The sequence below is a fragment of the Bacillus rossius genome, chromosome 3 (assembly GCF_032445375.1).
Source record: "Bacillus rossius redtenbacheri isolate Brsri chromosome 3, Brsri_v3, whole genome shotgun sequence".
Classification (NCBI taxonomy): domain Eukaryota; kingdom Metazoa; phylum Arthropoda; class Insecta; order Phasmatodea; family Bacillidae; genus Bacillus; species Bacillus rossius.
Window position 1 is genome coordinate 127,811,545 of NC_086332.1, and position 22,456 is coordinate 127,834,000.

The window sequence follows — 22,456 nt, forward strand, 5'->3', positions numbered from 1 at the left end:
TACTATTATCTAAATACGTTCGGTGAGTCGAAGGACATTTGTACTTTTCTTCATGATATCAGACAGGACATAATCAATCAGCTTACTGATGACGTAGCAACAAAAGGTCCATTAAAATATAACTTGTGGTTGGACTGTCTATATGGAAAGCCATGTCCGTTAGATGACAAAGTGAAGAAGTGTGCATTCAAGACATCGGCTGCAGTAATTTACAGTTCTAACGATGTGAAGCAAACTGTTAAAAACGGTATCCAGAAACTCTGTCAAGAAGAGGAGGACTATGTCTGTAAAGGTTCTGGCTGGACTCTGTCTAGTATAAACCGATTGGAGCTAAGAATTAGTCATTTCACACCGCTGCAGGGCTAAATATTTAAAAGATTGATGGCTTTCGCAAGTGATCCTGTAGTAGAATAGAAATTATGTAATAAATATTATGTTTGTAAAAGAACTTGCTGTGTTTAATTCCTCGAACCTGTTACTATTATGTTAAATTGATGTTATATTTAATTTTTTGCATCATCCTAGATCGAACCAAGTAACTATTCGATAGGTAAATTAATGATTGATTGATTTAATGAATTTTGGAATTTTTCCCGAATTTCTAGCTAAATAATTACGGATTTTCAAGATGGCGGCCAAATGACAAGATGTCGGGTGTCACAGCAATAATAAATGATTACTGAACTCTAGCGGATAAGAACTAAACTAACATGGCGTCAGCGCACTCTCGCCGACGATGCACTGATGATGGCTTTCGGCATACGAGGACAAGATGGCGGACATGACGTCATACTACCTGACGATATATATGCTTTGAAAAAAAAAAGTGGTGGGAGTCAGTATGCCTGCAGCCACCGCGGGGGAAGGATCGGTCGCCATTTTTAATTTTTTGCCCTCACCGGGTTCGAACCGAGGACTCTGACCTCCGTGTCGTAAAAGTATATTTTTATAAGTATTTTATTAAAATTTTATTATTTGAATTTTTTTTATATTTTTTAAAAAAAAATTCTTTAAAATCGGATAATAAATAAAAAAGTTAAAGATGGCGGCCGTAACGGAAAATGCAACGATGACGTCATCATCCAATATGGCGGAAAACACATCACCGGAATTTTCTAGAACACAATGACGTCATCCTAAATGTCGGATCCAAAATGGCCGCCGAGGTCAAGGTCAAGGTCAAAGGTCAAGGTCACATCCTGATAGAGGCTTAACTGAGGCTTGAGTTAAGGATGCTTAAGCCTCTATCAGGACATTTCTAGCCGTTGGGATTTTTGAGGAATAAAACGGGAAATTTTCCCTCGAAACGGGAATTTTTCCCTCGAAAACGGGAAATTTTTTCTTAAAACGGGAATTTTTGAGTCATTTTGAGTCATTTTTGAGGAATTTTGAGGAATTTTTGCCGCCGTGACGTCACAATCCAAGATGTCGGTCGGCACCACAGGCACCACACCCAGAACCCAGTCCTCGGATGCCCTATCCTATACTACTAGTATTATTGCCTAGTATACTTCCTGCGACTTCCTTTTCCCTCATCTCGTCTCAATCTCTGTGTTTTCTTTCGTGATTCATCAACATGTGCAGCAATATACTGATTTTGAGCCTCACTTGTCAACTCACAAAAGTTATGTAACATGTTATTTCTCTCTTCTTCTGTGAAAACTGAGTAACATTTCATTCTACAATAGCAAGGTAGGTGTTTTCAATCATTTAGCCGCAACACTTTTCCCTTTCACCAAAACATACTCTTTACTATGAGCCTTTAACTGTTTCCTGATATTTCGTTTCCATTCAGATGGCTGTCTTTTTCGTTTTCTAGATGGCTTTCCAAGAACTTTCTTTCTTCCTCGGCTGGCGTGGATCGGGTGACAAACAGGATCATCATCATGACTACTCCCACTCCTTGAATCCGTCTCTTCCACAGGAACATATTGATCTGATGATACTTCTAATACATGACGAACATCCTCATCATCAGAAGGTGTATCTGGTGGAGGACTAGAAGACATGTCTTCAGTACGACTCCTGCCACCTGCAACATTATACAGTACAACCCGGTTATAACATTCCCGTTTTTAACATTTTCCCGCCTATAACACCATAATTTCATGGTCCCGTCATTTCTCCATTTATCACAATGCTTTAATTTCCCGCCTGTAACAATATTAAAATTTCTACATTCCCGCCTATAACGTTCAAATTTGCTTTGAAAACTGCCACAATTTGCAGTATCCCTTCCTTCAAAGTCATAATTTAGAGCGAAACCATAGCTAGAAAATACAGCACGCATTTACAAACATCAGATGTTTACATTTGATTAGTTCACCATAGACGTGGTACACACGCACTCCACAACTTGCACCGGATCGACTATCAATATGGCGTCCTGTTCGTGCTTGTTAGCCTATGACTTGTTCCTTTATACTTATGATGCGCATTTTGTGCACTGATACATGGTCGGAAACAGTGCTACTGTAGTCTATGGTGCTGGTTTTTGTAACTGTTCTATGGATATATTCACGGCTTTTGTTTGTGGTTAACCTTTACCGTAATTATTATTTTTTTTTACTTATTGTAGTCACGGTCGTATTTAATTAAAATATGCCGTATTGAAATTTTATTCAGGTTTTTGTACGGCTATGATGGCCGATAAATATAAGCGAAAATATATTCTGTAGCTGAAAAAATTCAGTTAATTAACCAAGTGGACAGGAACCCCAACAAAACGCGTGTTGTGATTGCAAAAGAGTTGAATATTTCTGTTTTGACTCTGAACTGTATCGTACAAAACATTTTTTTTTTCTTTAGCATATTATTAGGTATTATCTATAAATAAAACTAACTAATTTTCCACTCTACTGCTGTACTTAGTGTATTACTCCTGTATTTTGTGTTGTTTTACCTATACTTTTTAATTTAATCAATCCACGCGTAATTTTTACAAAGTGAAGATGATTTCCTGTTTATAACATTTTCCTGCTTATAACATTTTTTTACGTTGGTCCCTTGGAGAATGTTATAACAGGGTTGTACTGTAATCCAATGTGTTGACAATATTAAACACTTTTTGTATTTGTCAGACACATAAATACCACCACAATAGATGAGTTTACTCACTGCCTAATTTGTTAATTTGTTTACCACACTGTAATGTAAACTTAATTTTCACAAACACATTATGTGTTTACTAAAATCTGAACAAAGCTTGGGTAATTTAATTGGCACAACAAGAAAAACGTAACTATATACTATTATTTTTTGAGTCAAAAATAATTATTTTTCAATAATTTTATTTATAAACAATACATGTTTGCCTACAAACATTTCAATCAACCAGTGATTTATATGTTTAACGTATTATTGTCTGAAATGTGTATAAAAATATTTGATTCGCATAAACATTGTGTATAGGTTATGTAGCACCTATTTCATTTTAAATGGCTTTATGTTTGTAAACATCATACCTGTATTATATTGTTGTGCTTTCGCCATTTCAACCATCATCTTCCCTCTTGAACACATTTTTGTAACAAGGCTTCCAATTCCAATTTAGAGAGTTTTCGTCATGCCATCTTAACTGAGTGCATAGAACAACATAAACAGTCTTCTTTGAACAATTATCTATATCGATAACTGTCAAATGTTGCCAACATACTAATTATTTTTAATTTTCATGATTATATCAACATGTTATTTCCAGCAACAGCGTATAAACATCAAGTAAATATCAATATATGAGGGGTCACAATTGCCAATGTAATGCAAACTAAGCCAAATATCACAGTACTGTTATTGCTATAATGGCCAATGTTGACAATGGCCATTGCTTATTTGGCACTTCAAAAGACCAATGTCAACATTGGCCCCATCATAACCTGTAACTGCCACATGGTAAGTTACAGACATTGGCCATTATAGCACAAAATGCACCACGTTTAAAAATGCACATTGGACTTAATAACTCATTTTTGTAAAAAATTGACATTGGCCCTTTTAGAACCAAGCAACAGAATTAATATGCTAATTAAGCTCTTATTAAATCTGCAATGATTGCATAACAAATTGACGTCAGCCGGGGCTTCGCTCCACGAGCCTGATCATCCTCCGTTCCCTTTCCCACCACCTTTCCTACCCGGCATTTGTGTCGTAACGTACGTAGCCGTGTGCGATTCAAACTGCGCGCCACGAACTACAGCAAGAGGGCGCTTAGACGCAGTGCACCACACCCCTAAGTATGCTAATTAATATTGTAACCCTTTTTCTTTCATTCTTTTGCCCCAGTGTTTTGTTGCAGTTTAATCATGTGTTTCTTCAATTTAAATATTACATTATTATAAAACTATAGACGTTGCCCGGGCGGACCCGAATAGGCACGGACTTGGACGAGGGTAGGAATGTTTTATATAAATTCTCAATAACGACGTAAACATTAATGTACTTTAAATTGCCAGTAATTTTTATATATTTATTAATGTAATCTATTATTTACTTAACTTTCGCCGGTACACGGAATCGCAGAATGTTGTAACGGTAATTGTGTTGGCGCGAAGGGCGCCATGTTGCCACCTGCAAACCATGATCTCAGCCCAGTCTCCTTCTACAGCCGGCCGAAAGCGGACGTCTCTGTCGACACCCCGATGACATCACCGTTGAGTCACTGAGTAATAATTCCATAGTTTAATTTATTCGAATCTCTTTCTTTTCATCCTCGGGGCCCCTCTCGGTCGGAGAGACTGTATAAATATTTAATATTAACTCCTCGGTATTTTTCGGTAACATCATTGTAATACGTAACGACTTGGGGCGGCCACGTGCGTGGCTCGCCTCCTCGCCTAAGCCGATTCGTGCCTCGGGCGTTTTCTCAGTTGTACCAGTGAAGGAACGTGTACGGATATAAATCGTGAGTAAAATAAATCAATTAACTGTGTTACGTGTCTTTGTGTTCGGGGGGACCACGTGGGACCCCAACCTGGCCGGCGGCGTGTGGGGCGCTCTGAGAACCCACTGCGTATTAGAAGCGTGCCCGACGCTGAGAGCGGGCTTAGGTAGGGTCGAGAGCAGCGCGTTTAATATCTAGAGGGCCAAGTATCTCGCCGCACACGGGCCACGTAACGCCCTGGGTTAGAGTCTCTCGCCGGGTCCACGTGCCCACTCACGTGGTGGCGCCCACTATTTAGTACCGACAATTTCTCCATAACACCGTACGCCCTCAAATGGCGCCCAAGAGCGTGTGGCAAGATATTCGACGTGTCGTGAATACCAGGCCCACACGAGTTAGCGCGTGTTAGGCGGTTGTGCACCGGAGCGCGAGAGACAACGGTACCGAGCGGCCACGTGACCAGCCGAGCGCGCGCGCTTCCGAGAATTCGCAGCGAGCAGCCAGGTGGCTGCATTCCTGGCAACAACAACAACTCAGGCAGTGTGTGTGTGTAGCGCCAACCGCGTCGCGTCGCGTAGCGAGGAGAAGAGAGACAATCGACCGGTCTCACCACCACACAGCAATGTCGGACAATCACGGACTTAACAACAATCCGGGCGCGATTCAGGCAAGTGAGTTGTTTAAAAAGAATAACTTGTATTGTGTTATGTGCGCGTGACCGCGCCAGATGAGCGGGACGGCGGGAACCTCCTGGATGGACACGTGCGTGTGCTTAGGGCAGTATGACGTACCACGGTATCACGAGCAGGCGGTACGGGCGGAGCAATACGGGCCGGAACACGGGAAGTGCACGGGCGCGGAATGCGGCGGAGACGTGCGGGGAGGAGGCTGGTGCCGGAACTGTCGCGCGTTCAAGCACACGGCATGCTTCACGAAAACCGAAATCACCTCGTTTCAGGACGGGTGGTACACGTGCCAATGGTGTCACCATGCGAGGCGAGCGAGCGTGCCGAGTCACAGCCCGGTGAGGGACGTCGCCGACACACCACGTGGCAAGACACCCCTTGTAGGCCACGTCGAGCTGCCGGAGTTCGCCGGGAGGACCAGCAACGACCCGCGAAAATTCGTGCGCGTGTGCCAAGAATGTCTGAGCCGCTACGGAGTCCCGGAGTGCGAGTGGGCGGACAGGGTCGGCAGCACGCTTAAGGCGACGCCAAGACGTGGTGGCAGATCACCCACGAGTACGACATGCCATGGGCGGAGTTTGCAAGGCAGTTCGAGACAAGATTTGCTGACGTTAAGGCGGAAATGAGAGTGCGGGCGGAGCTGTACTGCCTCGAGCAAGGGGCGACGAAGACGGCGGAGGCGTTCGTCATCAAGAAAATACGTCTACACAAGCGGCTGTGCCCCGACGGAGAGCCGACAGAGGTCCTGGAGCGGGCGGTGGAGCTGATGCGCCCGGAACTTAGGCCACATCTGCGCCTGCTGACGCGATGCTCGGCCGAGGAGTTCGTCCAGCATGCCCGCGCCGTAGATCAAGACCTGCGGGCCGCGAGGCCGACCAGGGACATCACACCCTCCAGAGGCAAGCAGGAGGACGTGGCGCCCGCCGATACCAAGGCACTGGTGCCCTACGTCACACCCACTCGGAGCGACACCCGGCGCGACGAGTCCGGGTCAGGCGGCTCTCTCCAGCCGGCATGGCGGAGGCGTACTCCTGACGGCAGCCAACCACCGCAGTGCCACACGTGCCCGCCCGGTACGCGGCACTGGCACGAGGACTGCCCGGTGCGGAACAAGTTCCGGCCCGACATCATGAACAGACGGCCGTCGGGAAACGGGCGGCAGGGGGCGGCGAACTGAAACGGCTCACCCCCCCCCCCCCCCGCCACGCTCAACAACAGCGGACCAACAACGGCGGGGCCTCTCCTGGGTCACGTGGGAGCAGCGGAAGCAGACCTGTTGCGGATCCCGGTGGTTGTCAACGGGCGCGCAGTCCACGCGCTTGTTGACACCGCCGCCAGCCATAACTGCGTGGCCGCGCGCGTGATCGGCCTGGCCGACGTTGAGTCGCGCCCAGGCCAACTCCACCTGGCCACCACGGGAGACGTCTGCCACACCCGGGGCGTCGCGATGCTGGAGGTGGACGTGCAGGGCCACCGATCCACCACAACGGCGCTGGTCGTGGAGCGGCTGCGCGACGACGTCATCCTGGGGCTGCCCTGGCTCTACGAGCAGCACGCCGCCATCGACGTCCGGGCCGGATGCGTGCACGTCGGCACCCAGGGACGGCGCACCATCCACGGGCTGGGTAGGCCGACTCCACCAGCAGTAAACAAGGTCAGTCTCGACGAGTTTCAGCACGGGGTACCCCCCGAGTTCCAGGCCATCATCCAGCAGGTCCTCGATCACCAGTGTAATGTGTTTGCATCCGCGGATCTGCTAAAACGTACCACCATAGCTGAACATGCCATCCCAACCCATCCTCACGAGCCCATGTTTATCCCGCCCGGTAGTTACGGCCACGCCGGTAAACAGACCATCCTAGATCAGGTTCAGGACATGTTACAGGACGGGATAATTGAGCCTAGCGAGAGCCCATACAATTTTCAGGTCGTGCTGGCGGAGAAAAAGGACGGCAAATTACGTTTTTGTGTCAACTTTAAGCCTATTAACAGGGTAACAATTAACGCACCGCCCCCTCTGTTGAACATAGCCGACACGCTCACGGGACTTGGACACGCCAAAATATTTTCTTCCCTTGACTTAAAATCGGGGTATTGGCAAGTGCCCATACGGCAGGCGGACCGGCCCAAGACAGCATTCACGGCCCCAGACGGGCGTAGGTTTCAATTTTGCGCGATGCCATTCGGCCTCCAAGACGCCCCAGCCACATTCCAGGGGATGATGACCCGCGTTCTGGATAATTATTCGGGCAAGTTTGCAGCCGCATACCTAGACGACATAAATATATATGGTCACAAACGTGGGAGGAGCACGCACATCACCTAGCGCTAGTCTTAGAACGCCTGGAGAGCCACGGCCTCACGTGTAATCGCGAGAAATGTCACTTGGGGACCACGGAACTGAACTTCCTGGGTTTGGTAGTCAACGCAGAGGGAAACCGGCCCACGGAAAAACAACTTAACGTCATTGTCAACAAAGAGCCCCCATGCACGCGTAAACAGCTGCAGAGATTCCTGGGATTAGCCAACTGGCTGCGGGCCTTCATTCCGGAATTCTCAGTAATAGCCGCGCCGATGACTGAACAGCTGTCACCCAAGCGACCGTTTCGGTGGACAGCGCAGGCCCAGGACGCTTTCGACGAGTTAAAAAACAGATTTCGGCGGTGTCATTTGCTCGCGCGACTGGACCCGACCAAGCCATTGATCATACAAACGGACGCGAGCGAGAAGGGAATAGGGGCCATACTCCTACAACTCGGCGATGACGGCGAACCCCGGGTAATCGAATACGCGAGCGCCAAGTTCGGTGACGTCGAGCGGCGGTACAGCGTTGAGAGGGAGTGTCTCGGCGTGGTTTGGGCCCTGAGGCGCTACCGCCCACACTTGGAGGGGCAGTCCTTCGTGTTGCGGACGGACAGCCAATGTCTGAAGTGGCTGGCCACCATGCAGGGGCGGCGCTCAAAACTGACTCGGTGGGCCATGCTCCTACAGGCCCTAGATTTCAAGGTCGAACACGTGCCGGGGAAGCATAACGAGCTAGCGGACGAGCTGTCACGCAACCCTGACGTCACGATAACAGCACGCGACGATGCCGAGTGGGAGGAACTGCTACCGCCGTCCAGTGGGCGCACACCCAGGACGCCTCACACCTCGACACCGAACGCCGCACTTTGCGCGATCGCCCGGAGCACCACACCGACACTACCCCCAGGCGCGGAGCTCGACGACCTGGACGCGTACGTGCGGGCGGTCCAGCTGACGGACCCAGACACACAAGGACCCATACGTCACTGCGGAGAGGCGGAATGTGAGGGGTACAGGGTAGTGGACGGGCTACTCCAGGCACGACCGAAGGGGACAGACGACCCATGGCGAACATTTGCACCATCAACTACGAGGCGGGAGGTTTTCGACATGTTACACGTGAACCGACTAGCAGGACATCCCGGCGCAGACCAGACGCGTCACGACGTACGGGAGCGATTCTACTGGCCAGGGGTGAACTAGTTTGTACGAGAGTGTGTACGGAGGTGCCGGCACTGTCAGCGGCACAAGGCACGCCGTACAGACGGGACAGCTCAGCAGATACCTAGGCGACCCACTGAGCCCTTCCACACGGTCGGCCTTGACCTCATGGGGCCGTATCCACGATCGCCGCGAGGGAAACGGTTTTTGCTGGTCGTGACAGATTGTTATACGCGCTGGGTAGAGGCGTACCCCCTCGCGAACGCCCGGGCCGGCACCATTGCGCGCAGTCTGGAGACGGAGTTTTTCCCTAGGTGGGGCTACCCACGTGTCCTGTTGACAGACAACGCCACTCAGTTTGCCGGGCGCCGGTGGGCGCAGCTGGGGAGGAAGTGGCGGGTCATCCTGCACACCACACCCATATATCACCCACGCGCAAACCCCACGGAGCGACGTAATCAGGAGGTAAAAGTGCAGCTGCGGTTGAGACTCTCGGACGACCACGCCCAGTGGGATGCCCACATCCCCGACATACTGTACTGCATCCGACGACGGGTGAATGCTGCAACCGGCGAGACACCGGCCACAATGGTCCAGGGGCGGAACCTCACTCTCCCCGGGGAATACCACGTGCGCCAACAACAACAGATCGAGGCGGATGTAGAGAGCCCCGATATGCCTGAGGCGGTTGGCCGAGACGCATGACGCCGCGCGATGCAACCAGGAGGCGTACCAGGCACTGCGAACACCCGGGACAACTCGCCCACCACCTGACTTGAGCCCCGGCCAGCTGGTATACGCCCGACTTCACCCACTCTCTTCCGGCCGTCGCAACTTCTGCGCCGGATTAGCGCCGAAGTGGCTCGGCCCGGTGACGGTGATTAAAGCGGGACCCACGACGGTGGTGATAAAACTACCCTCCGGTCGGGCCGCAAAATACCACCGGGACGACATCAGGATAGCGGGGCAAGAAGACGGAGAGACGGAGAACGTGACGGACGATGGAGAGACGGAGAACGTGGCGGACGACGGAGCGGCGGAAGAGACGGAGAACGTGACGGACGACGGAGAGACGGAGAACGTGGCGGACGACGGAGAGGCAGCACAACCGGTCACGTCCACACCAACGGACGCGGATGGGGACGGGTTCAGGGGCTTCCCGGAGGTAGAGGCGGAACGGGGACACCCGCGGCAACGACGACTACCCGACCAAGGCGACTGTTTGAGGATTCGGGAGACGGGGCCTCACCCTTCAGGGGATTCCTCAGTGACACGGCCGGAACATCAGACCAACCAGAGCCCCAACCACTCGTATGGGAGCCAGAGGGAGCGGAGATTAGACCGGCATCACCAGACGAGCCGCTGTGGCCGCTACACTTCTCTCTGGCGGACGCTACGTTTAGTGTGACAGTGGAGGAGCCGCCGGAGGACGAGACGGCGCAGGGGGCGGCGGTAGATCCCGCGTCGGAGACACCGATCCCGGCACCACGATACCAGCTGTGAACCCGCGTGCCCGCGCGGGAACCCAGATGCTGTGCGATAAGGACGTGGGGAGACAGCGCGCACACCAGGAGCGAGCACGCCCACCGGGCACGAAAGGAAACGTCGGCATGACAGGCTATTCGAGAGGGGGGCAATTGACGTCAGCCGGGGCTTCGCCCCACGAGCCTGATCATCCTCCGTTCCCTTTCCCAACACCTTCCCTACCCGGCATTTGTGTCGTAACGTACATAGCCGTGTGTGATTCAAACTGCGCACCACGAACTACAGCAAGAGGGCGCTTAGATGCAGTGCGCCGCACCCCTAAGTATGCTAATTAATATTGTAACCCTTTTTCTTTCATTCTTTTGCCCCAGTGTTTTGTTGCAGTTTAATCATGTGTTTCTTCAATTTAAATATTACATTAATTATAAAACTATAGACGTTGCCCGGGCGGACCCGAATAGGCACGGACTTGGACGAGGGTAGGAATGTTTTATATAAATTCTCAATAACGACGTAAACATTAATGTACTTTAAATTGCCAGTAATTTTTATATATTTATTAATGTAATCTATTATTTACTTAACTTTCGCCGGGGCACGGAATCGCAGAATGTTGTAACGGTAATTGTGTTGGCGCGAAGGGCGCCATGTTGCCACCTGCAAACCATGATCTCAGCCCAGTCTCCTTCTACAGCCGGCCGAGAGCGGACGTCTCTGTCGACACCCCGATGACATCACCGTTGAGTCACTGAGTAATAATTCCATAGTTTAATTTATTCGAATCTCTTTCTTTTCATCCTCGGGGCCCCTCTCGGTCGGAGAGACTGTATAAATATTTAATATTAACTCCTCGGTATTTTTCGGTAACATCATTGTAATACGTAACGACTTGGGGCGGCCACGTGCGTGGCTCGCCTCCTCGCCTAAGCCGATTCGTGCCTCGGGCGTTTTCTCAGTTGTACCAGTGAAGGAACGTGTACGGATATAAATCGTGAGTAAAATAAATCAATTAACTGTGTTACGTGTCTTTGTGTTCGGGGGGACCACGTGGGACCCCAACCTGGCCGGCGGCGTGTGGGGCGCTCTGAGAACCCATTGCGTATTAGAAGCGTGCCCGACGCTGAGAGCGGGCTTAGGTAGGGTCGAGAGCAGCGCGTTTAATATCTAGAGGGCCAAGTATCTCGCCGCACACGGGCCACGTAACGCCCTGGGTTAGAGTCTCTCGCCGGGTCCACGTGCCCACTCACGTGGTGGCGCCCACTATTTAGTACCGACAATTTCTCCATAACACCGTACGCCCTCAAAATGTAAGAATATTGAATTACTGCTAAAAAAAAAATTCAATGTTTCCCAAAGTTTCCATGAGGTCTGTAAATGTTACATTTTTGAAAGTTTTCTGCAGGAAATTTCCGACTGGAAACTTTCCACTACCCATCAATACTAGTGATACATTTGTGTTGTTGCAGGTATGTGCAACATGGATGTAGATGCTGTGGAATTTATCAGTAGACAATACTGTAGCGATATCTGTGTGGTGTTGCAGGTTCGTGCAACATGGATGTAAGATGTAAAAGATGAACAGTGCTGTAGGATGTATACATGTATGTTATCGTAGGTACATGCACCATTTAATGGAGAAGGAAGCAGCAGTGCTGTATGATATTTTATTAGAAGTCACTGTATTAATACTTGAATGTTGTTGCAGGTACGTGCAACACGTGATGGAGAAGGAAGCGGCATTGCTGTGGGACTTGATAGAGCTACAAGGGGGCAGTGTGTTGCTCGCCGGGAGCTCCAAGAACATGCCTGGAGGAGTGAGGGAGGCCCTGATCAGCGCAGTGTTTCAGCAGCAAGGAGGCCTCTCCAGACAGCAGGCGGAGCAGCTTCTTATTTCACTGGAGAAATGTGCCAGGTTCCAGAGCGAGACTTGGTCCTGACGAGTCTAGCACTGATTTTAGAACCTGGGATGTGGGTGCAGTATTTGGCTCAAACCCACAGGCTCTCCACGCCCTTAAATGTGTTCAGCTGATTTAGATATTAGTAACATGTAACTGACTAAATTGTCTCTTAGTGCAGTGTTTTGTGGAACAAGTCTTCTGTTTAATCAGGGTATTTTACTGGTTTGTTAAAATAAAATTTAGTGACTTTTTCTTTACTTTTTTTATAACATTCCATAGTAATAAACCGAACTGTTATTTTTGGTAGTAGGTTACAGCAGTGTCTTTCAACTTTTAAAAATAGGGCTCCGTGATGAGAATGAGATTTGTTAAAACATTTTGTAAAACTACCTACAGAAATAACCAACAAAAAAAAATATTTAGTCCACTAAAAAGTATACCAAATTAAATGTACCTTGTAAATGCCACATTTCTCTTCTAAATATACATGGAGTTTTCAACAATAAAAAGCACCAAAGTATTGGCTTATTTTCTAATCTACACAAAAGAAGTTAAAAATTCAAATTTTTATTTTTTTATTTTTTTTTTTTTTATTTATTACAGGCTTGGAATTGTTACTGCTTTTATCCATTCTATAGATATTTGAAAATTAAAAAGGATCAATGAAAAAGGTGACATTCCATTATATTTACAACGTTTTGGCGATATATTCCAAGTTAAATTACATTTGTGTAAATATTTACATTCCACTAGCTATATGCAGTCGTCAAACCATAGAAGCGTCATGACATTGCTAAACATTTGAATTCTGTATCATTTAAAAATTTTAGATGCTTGTTAGATGTTTGTTGAAAGTTCCAGCTCATATGCCATGCTGTCACTTTCACATGCCAGACTCCACACGTCCATAGGGACAACTAGTTAAGCTGCATGAACTAACTACGGTAATTATCGGCAAGCTTCAAGTTTAAAATTAAATTAATTGTACTTTGCGCAAGTTTGTTTTTAATGTACGAGAAAATAATTTAGTACTTTTATTATTTAAAGACTCTACAATTTATTTATTAGTATGAAAAATTATTTCATTTGAAATAATATTCACATTCCTTACAATTCTCAATTATTATCTCTTTAACATTTAGTTTTAACAGAAACAATTTTCCTAAATGTATTAATGTGAACGCAGCCAGTTGTAAGTGTTAAGAATAAAAGGTGATGTATCTGAGATATCTTACACATTGTTACCCAATTTCACACAATCATATCAAACACCTCACATATATGTCAATTGTTGCAATAGTTCTATACAAATGTTATAGGTATACACAGGACACCAAACTAAAACAGTAATATATAATTGTACAAGACTAGAAACACAACAAAATAAGAAATATCATTTGAATGAAAAATATGTTTAAAGAGATTTTAATTGATAAGATTTTATGCTGACAAGATTAATTAGTTATTAAGATATTCTGCTATGGAGTTATAACATTTTTGAAGCAATTAAAAACAAGCTTTAAATTGTTGACTTTTTAATTATTTAGTATCTTGCCATAACTTATTGAATAATTTCCTCTAACATGCACTGGATTAGAAATGGTGACAGGTTCACAAAAATTTTGTGTGTATTTTGTTTATGCTTCATGTTGTGAATTAGTTTGACATGAAAAGTGCCATTTTTATAAACATTCAGGATAGTGTTTTTTTTATTAATGCTATTAAAATTCAAATGGTGTAAATATATTTTGCTATTGCAGATGTTGTATTTTTATTCTGTATTAAGGTATTTTATCAGTTTTTTTTTTTCATTATAGACTCAAATCCTTAGTACTCAAAAGATAAATGGGTGTATAATTAAAGACATGGATTGTATCACCTATAATATATGTAACTTTTGACATTTCCACTTCGACTAGAAAGAACTCCACTTTAAAAGGGTAGACTTTGTAGTAAACTTAATTGGCGATAACACATTTCAATACATATTAAGCTAATTTTATTGTAACTATATATTCTCATAAAATAAATGTATTACATTTATTTTCCTTGCAAAACACATTAAAAATGTTTAAAAATTAATAAGAATCACCATTTCACAATTGTGACTGGTCGTGCAGTGAGAAACGATCTCAAATTCTAGGCATGCCAATAAACATCAAACTGTCTCCGGTTCAACAATCATACCTGCCAACTTTTACGGATTGTCCATAAAATTTACGGATAGAGGCGTTGTTTTACGGTTTTACGGATCCCAGATTTTTTTTTACGGATTTCAAAACTTTTTAATAAATTTAAAAATTCGCTGAACGGGTAATTCTGAGTTTGTAACGACGAGGCTCTGTATGAGAGTTGAGAGAGACAACAAGCGTGGACGTAGATGCCAAACAATGAAGTATCTTTGTTCTTGCATTCGTCATTCTCATTGGCCCTTTCTAACGAATCAAAAATTAATTTACTGATCCGTTTGGAAAACAAACGCCACTCAGCTCTATGCTCTAGTTTCCAAACATGGTGGAACGTAGCAAGCGGTAAATAATGGTGTAGAAGTATTGCGAAAAGTTTTAATTGTTCTGTTCTTTTATATCTCCTATATACCTTACACCAATATGAAAATGGACGAGTAATTAAATATATTTTACTAGTTTCGCGGTGTTTTCCATCGTATACATTTTTATGTTAATAAGTAGCCTGTGTTTCTTTGAAAACTTTTGTTCTTAATTTTTGTGCGTCTTTTTATGAGTGTTTTTTAACGTGTTTTAAAAATGAGCAAACTGAAGAAGAAGTACTTCCAAACATACAAGGATTCTTACAGTGAGGAATTTCCGTGTATACAAAGATCACAGAAGGGCGAAAAATTTGTGTTCTGTTTAGTGTGTAGGTGTGATTTTAATATAGCGCACGGTGGTAAACATGACGTAAGCACGCATGTTAACTGTCCCAAACACGTTGGGAATGTGAAGAGTCAGGAAGAGAACAAGAAAATTAGCAGTTTTTTCAACACTAAAAACACCAATTCGGACGTTACGAAAGTGGAATGCCTTTTTGTTTCTTTTTTAGTGGAGCATAACATCCCACTCAGTGCAGCAGATCATGCTGGTGGATTGTTCAAAAATATGTTCACAGACTCAAATATTGCAAAGCAATTCACGTGTGCCCGCACGAAAACAACTCGTATTTTGAAAGAAATGTCAAGTAATACATTGTCTGAAGTTGTTGTGCATCTACAGACAGGGCCTTTCTCTGTTGCAACAGACGGGAGTAACGACACAAACGAAAAATTTTACCCTATTGTTGTCACATTTTATGACAGCAAACAGGGTAAAATTGTGAGTACAGTTCTCTCCATACCTAACCTGGAAGGCGATTCTACAGGGCGGAATATAGGTCAGTTAATCTTGTCGCAGCTAGAATCGAATGGAGTACCACTGAATCATTGTGTAGCATTTTGTGCCGATAATGCACCTGTGATGGTTGGGAAGAAGAATGGTGTTGCTGCATTTTTAAAAGAAAGGCATGAGGAAATAGTGGTTATTGGCTGTGCATGTCATTTATTAAACTTGGCAGCAGAAAAGGCAGTTTTAAGTTTGCCAGTGAATGTGGATGAAATATTAGTAGACATTTTTTATTATATGGAAAAAAGTGCTAAACGAAAAGAACGACTTGCTAGATTTCAAGATCTCCATTGCAAGGAATCAAAAAAGGCACTGAAGCATGTTGTAACACGGTGGTTATCTCTCGCAAGAAGTTTGACAAGACTTGTTAGTCAGTGGGAACCATTACTCAGTTTTTTCAAAGAAGAAGTGTTGGTAACACAGAAACCACCCCAGTCTGTGAGTATGACATCATACAAAATCCCATTAAGTGTAAAGAAACAAAGTAGTTCTAGCACAGAAAAAGGAAACCAGATACAAGGGAAAAGAGAATTAGCTCCTGAATCTGCTTCTAGCAGCAAGAAAATTGCACTGACTGATAAGAAGTTTGACAAGCCAGTTCTTAAAAACCAGAATTCTTGTGCAAGTAGGGAAGAAAAATTGTTTCTGTTTCTGTCTTCGAATTTGAACAAAACTCTTTGTGCCTTTCTACTTCATGTTATGCCATATTTTGAGAAAGTAAATGTAATTCTTCAAGCAGCATCGCCACAGATACATATTTTAAGAGAACTCTTAATGAATTTGCTGCGAGACATTCTTGTACATTTCGTTAAACCTAGTGTACTGAAGGGCAGTCCATTACTTGAGGTACAGTACCATTTACGTCATAACCAAAAAGATGATGGTGAGTTAATGATAGGAAGTCACACAACAATTTTAATAAATGTGCTCGAAAGCAAAGAGAAACATGTGTTCTATGGCTCAGTAAGGAAATATTTCATTACTGCATGTGATTACATGATTAATAAGTTTCCTTTTAAGAGTGAAGTTTTAAAACATGCAGAAGTGGCACGATTGAAGGGAATTGAAAATGCACAATTTTCTTTAGTGCGTTACTTTGTGAAATTGTTCCCCATTATCTTGCCTGTGAAAAAAGAGGAATCTATTGATTTGGCAATAGATGAACTCCACAAACAATTTGCAAATGTGCAGATTGATGACATTTCGGCTGTTGTAGATAAAGATGTGTCGATTGATGTGAAATGGGCAGAGTTATCAGTTACACAAGGAGTTGAAGGGGTTTGTAAATATGACAGAATATCAAGGGTAATGCTTTCCATTTTAAGTATACCACACAGCAATGCGGAGTGCGAACGTATCTTCAGCTTGGTAAAAAAAAACAGAACAGAATTTAGGTCATCAATGTCGAGAGAAACACTCCAGTCAATCTCTGTTCTCAAATGCAATAGGTCTGGACCATGTTATCAACCAAACTTCAGCAGTGTTTTCTTGCAAGCAGCAAAGAAGGCCACTTCATCATCATTACAAACGAAGCAGAACACTACAGATTAATTTTTTTTCACCTTCATGTTTGGTTTATTGTTCTCAGTATAAGTTTTTGTGTAGTTGTTAACATTGTTGTGCTAATTTTTTTTAAAAAAATATATTACTTACAGCAGCACTAGAAATATATTTTTAGAGTAGTTTTGCATATGATTTTGTGGGTCGAATATAAGGTTATGGGAAAGTCGAGAAATTTATATTGGTTACCAGTACTTAGTAATTGCCGCACGTGATTTACGCCAAATTTTATAAATTCTAAAAGTTTTACTGATGGGAGTTTCAAAAAGTTGGCAGGTATGAACAATGCATCATTTGTCACAACCCATTCAAGTGTTGGCCAATGAAAGTTGAAAACTTTGCATGAGAGTAAGGTTGCTCCAACTCTTTTTCAAAAATAAAATCATAAAAATTTTTAGTGCGAAGAGAAATGATCACAGCGCAATCAGTGATGGGTTAATGTAGCTAACTTATCCTAACCAATCTTCAAAATTTTTAAAGTGTATTAAATGGATCTAACATATCATAACCCACTGTCCACACAATTTTAAAGTAGTATTCAAAAATGTTGCCAACATAACCCAACTGACCATTCTCATGATATCACAGATTTGTAATAGGTATATAAACCTAACATAATCATTTGTTCTTACTGGGAAACTACTAGAAGTATCACAATGCCCAAAAAAATTAAGAAGTAATTTTTTTTTCCTTCAGGAAAGCAGCTCTCCTTCATTACTAACAAATTATTTATTCAGAAGACCCAAAACTATTTTATTTTTTTCTTCATATGGATTACAGCATCAATTTTCAGTATGTAACATGTAAGTTATACTTGACTAGATTTTCTTATTGGTAGGATCAGAGAAGTTAGCATTAATATTTCAAGTTGCTGAAATGTAAGCTTGTGAAAACACACTTCAACATTTTTTCAAGAAAAAAACATTTCTATTTCAATTCAATATTCTTACGTATCAATAAAATGGTGTTGAAATAACATTTGAAGAGCAATAAAAAGTGTACAATTAGGAGGGTTGACAAAATACAAATTCTTAATGTACATGGGATGTCCAAATAGTTGAATGAAAGATGTTCAAGTTTCTTCATATGCCTGCAGCAAACGGAAACGATCAATAAAATATTGCCTTTGGAGTGAATTAAGTTTTTTGAGGCACTGTAAAGGCAGACAAAGTGTAATGCAACAAATCAATTAACAGCAACGGTATGAAACAAAAATTTAACATTACACCGAAATAAAGCCCAGAAAGCCAATATTTCAATTTGTATGCTTTAGTGTGGTCAATGAAATGTAGTTTTTTGCCTAGGGCAGGGTCTGCATGGATGGAATGGGGTAGCCGAGGGACAGACCTGTCATTCCGGCCAGTCTGGAGAATGGAATGTGCGAGATGAGGCGGGGTGTGGAGCAGCGATGGAATAAATTGGTGGAGAAAATGGGAGTACCCTGAGAAAACTCACACGCCACTCCAACGTCAGCTTTTATTTTAGCCTGCGTAATACTTGCAATAAATGCTCAGTTAACTTACTTAAATTAACTTTTCTATTTTTTGTCAAAACAATATCTATTTTCCTCAAATAATTTTTACAAAAATTCAGTTATGTAAAATTATGCACCACAATAGATCATTTGGTATTTTCATGAAGGTAATGCCAAAATATGGCACTTGTTAAAATTAATTCTTGAAAACCTATCTAAAATTACAAGCAATGATAAAATAAATACAGTAATTATATTTATCAGGTATCTCGCAGCAAATTTTAGGAGCTTTTGAAAAATCCATTTTAAAAATTCTGAAAAACAAAATATGGGTTCTATTAACTTTAGGTCTTTATACTGAAAATACATGTTCATTTAATGTTGCTCTTCACCCTAATTTTTTAACTGAAATCTATTCCACTGCTACCTGGAGTACACACCACAGAGGACGCACCAATCCACCTGCAGCTTTTTATCTATTTAAAAAAACACTAGGTAAATGGATTTTGTTAAGGTTTTTCTTGAAAATTTTTTATATTAGTTTAGAAGTGCTATGTTGCTAACATGACTAGTAAATTTATTTAAAGTTAATTTGATTTTAGCTCTGGTATCTACTAGTAATATATTCTGATTTTAATGCTGTAAATTACGAACACACACTCCCAAAAATGTGTCAGGTGATTCTAAAAGTTGTACTCTTGTGAACCTATATTAAATCTCTACAATAATCTGAGATAAAAGTGACATTCGTAATTTCTGAAACTTTTAGAAACATCTGTCTAATGCTGCTAAAGTGTAAAGTGCATTCTACAATAAATACGAAAATCCAGCCACACACACAATTATAACTGAAAAGTAATTTTATAATGAAAGACTTATTACATATGTGTGAATGATGAAAACAGTATATGGGAATCCTAAACAATCAACATGTAACTACTTTCATATAACTTCTGAACAAAAAGCACAATAACTTAACCAGAAATTTTTAAGTTTATAACATCGTAGGATTATGTGAAAGGTGAAATCTTTATAGATTTAATCAAATATTTGTCTTGTTTTAATGATTTGTGTGTCATTGTTATAATGATATTTTTATGTCATTCTTTTAACCCAGACTTTTTTTTAAATGAAAACGTCAACATTCTGAAGTTACTCAATGGCAAGTATTGGAAAGTATTCGAGCGTATGGAAAAGTCTTAGTGCCTCATACACTTCCCTTACCAAAACAAAGGCCTGTGGTGTTTGAAGTTCATTCAGACATTTTGAATGATAACACTGCGGTTCTCAGGCTCATACCAAACAATTTAATTACAACTTTGCATTTTTCCGGGGATATTATAACATGACATAAATAGCAAACAACATTGATATAAATCTCCTAGAGATAAACATGGATTGTTGATATCACTTGGCCAGATGCCTGGCGTTGACGGATGAAGAAGTGACGAAGTGATAGAACAGCCATTCCGTATAAAAGAGGAAAACATGTAAAAAAGTAAATTTAATAATTCCCATATTTTATTTACCGGTGCATGTTCATGATAGTTCATATTTAATAGATCAGTTACAATATTTAACAAACCAATATTTTAAAGTATTTATTTTACAGTTTGAAACCAAGGTTACTGCGAAACAGGAAATTTTAATAAAAAGGATGACACAGTTGGTGCATCTGTTTAGTAATTCATCAGCTGTTTACCTACAAAAATTTTGTTGTGCTTTTGAAGAAATGTCTTGTGTTTCATCATCTTAAGTTTCAAGGAACATGGTAAGAAAATTACCTTAAATTTTTGAGTTTTTAACTAAAGAGGCATGTTAGTGTAACATCTGTAACAAAAATTAGAAAAAAGTTTTCTGTACATTACAGCTTTATTAGTTTACATTGCAGTTTAGGTTAAGGTTGACATACGGTACTTACAAACTTACTTTAACCTCAGTTAATAATTTTTTATAGGTTTTTATTTCCAATAAATAGGTGTTACGGATGTTACACTTATCGTAGTGACGAGTGTATGACTGATTTATCACTTGCCAATAAGATACTATTTGTCATTTGTTAAACACAAGTATGATTCTGGAATAATCTACCGAAACCCAGAATTCAGTTAGAGCCTAACTAATTAAAATGATGTACCAGGTTAAGCATATATTTATTAAATGGGGGCTCATAAAGCCTTTATTAGAATGTTAAACCAGACTTGTATGAGTTCAGTTTGTACTCCATTTAATTTATAACAGTAAATAAATATTAATGAAAGCCTTTTGTCATTGTTGCAGGATCATGGTACCAACATCATCTGCTAGTAGAGTTGCTAAATTTCGGGAGAAATTAAAGGCTGAAAATCCTGAAAAGTGGAAAGAGCTACTTAATAAAGACAGAAACAGAAATCGTGTTGCTAGGCAAAAAGAAAAGGAAAAATGTGCCAAAAATGAAAAATTGCTAAAGAAAAAAAGGGAAATGACCTGAATCAAGATAAAAACTTGGCACCAAAAGCAAGCCTCTGGAAAAAAAATTAATTTAGCCACAGCAGTAATGATCCTGATAGGATTATTGGTTCCTATGCATCCACAAGTACTCTTCGGAAAGCAGTCTTTAAAGCAAAAATAAATCTTCCACATAGTCCTCAAAAGAAGAGAGCAGTTGTCCGGCAGCTTGTAAAGGAAACATTTAATAGTTCTTCAGAACTCTATACTGTGACAAAACTGTCAAAAACTCGTTTACTTCCTAAATATATTTCTGAAAAAGTGTGAGATTTTCTAGAAACAGATTAAAGTAGTTGGCAAGCGCAATCAAAAAGGGACTACGTATCAATGAAGGATAAACAATACTGGCCAGAAGACTCAAAAGCAAAAGCGCTTTTTAGTCATGACCATTTCAGAAGCCCATAAACTTTTTATGAATAAACACAAGATTGAGATATCTGTCAAAGTTTCATGAGTTACGACCAAAGTATAATTCCTGTAGGTAATACACCTCATAACGTGTGTGTCTGTATGCAACATGCTAACTTTAAATTTTTGTGTGATGCCATTTCTCCGAAGTGTGATATTTTGGGGTCTTCTGTGACCCATAAAACATTGCTAGAAGAAATGTGCTGTGATACAGGAAGTGAATGTTGTATGTCGAATAACTGTGAAACATGTTATGATGATATAAAAGTTATTTTAAAAACTGACTGTGATCTATCTCAGCAAGTGAAATAGATGGAATGGAAAAAGTGTGATGGTTGGTTACAAGTAAACGAGAACACTGGATCTCTTGAAGAACTCGTAAAAAAATTAACTTGGTTCTTCCTAGCTTCAAAAGTCACACGATTTTGAAGAAACAACAAGCCAAATTTTTTGAAGAAAGAAAAATGAACTTGGAGAAGGGTGAAGTAGTGATTTAGGTAGATTATGCTGAGAATTATTGTTTAGTATCTCAGGACGAAGTACAAAGTGCTCACTGGCAAAATGCACAAGTAACAATTTTCACCTGCTGTTTGTGGTTGCAAAATACAACTGAATCCTATGCTGTGATAAGTGGTGACTTAAGCCATTCAAAACGATCATCATGGACATTTTTGAAAAGTATTTTGGCAGAGTTCATGCTAAGCAATCCAAAACTGAAA

General features: G+C 42.3%; 2 protein-coding genes across 9 annotated transcripts in view; both read left to right on the forward strand.

Moving 5' to 3' along the window:
• LOC134531234 (NADPH-dependent diflavin oxidoreductase 1) overlaps positions 1–12,666 on the forward strand; it is a 141,581-nt gene extending 128,915 nt beyond the window's left edge. For all 8 annotated transcript variants that reach the window (XM_063366911.1, XM_063366912.1, XM_063366913.1 and 5 more), the window contains one exon: positions 12,221–12,666. In XM_063366911.1, the coding sequence (XP_063222981.1) occupies positions 12,221–12,452 (232 nt within the window). In that variant the 3' untranslated portion in view covers positions 12,453–12,666. The remainder of the gene's footprint in view (positions 1–12,220) is intronic.
• Positions 3,857–11,993, forward strand: LOC134531236 (uncharacterized). The gene is made up of 2 exons (XM_063366920.1): positions 3,857–7,219; positions 11,982–11,993. Exon 1 carries the CDS (start codon positions 6,128–6,130, stop codon positions 6,740–6,742), a length of 615 nt encoding a protein of 204 aa, XP_063222990.1. The 5' UTR covers positions 3,857–6,127; the 3' UTR covers positions 6,743–7,219; positions 11,982–11,993.
• Positions 12,667–22,456: the final 9,790 nt, after the last annotated feature.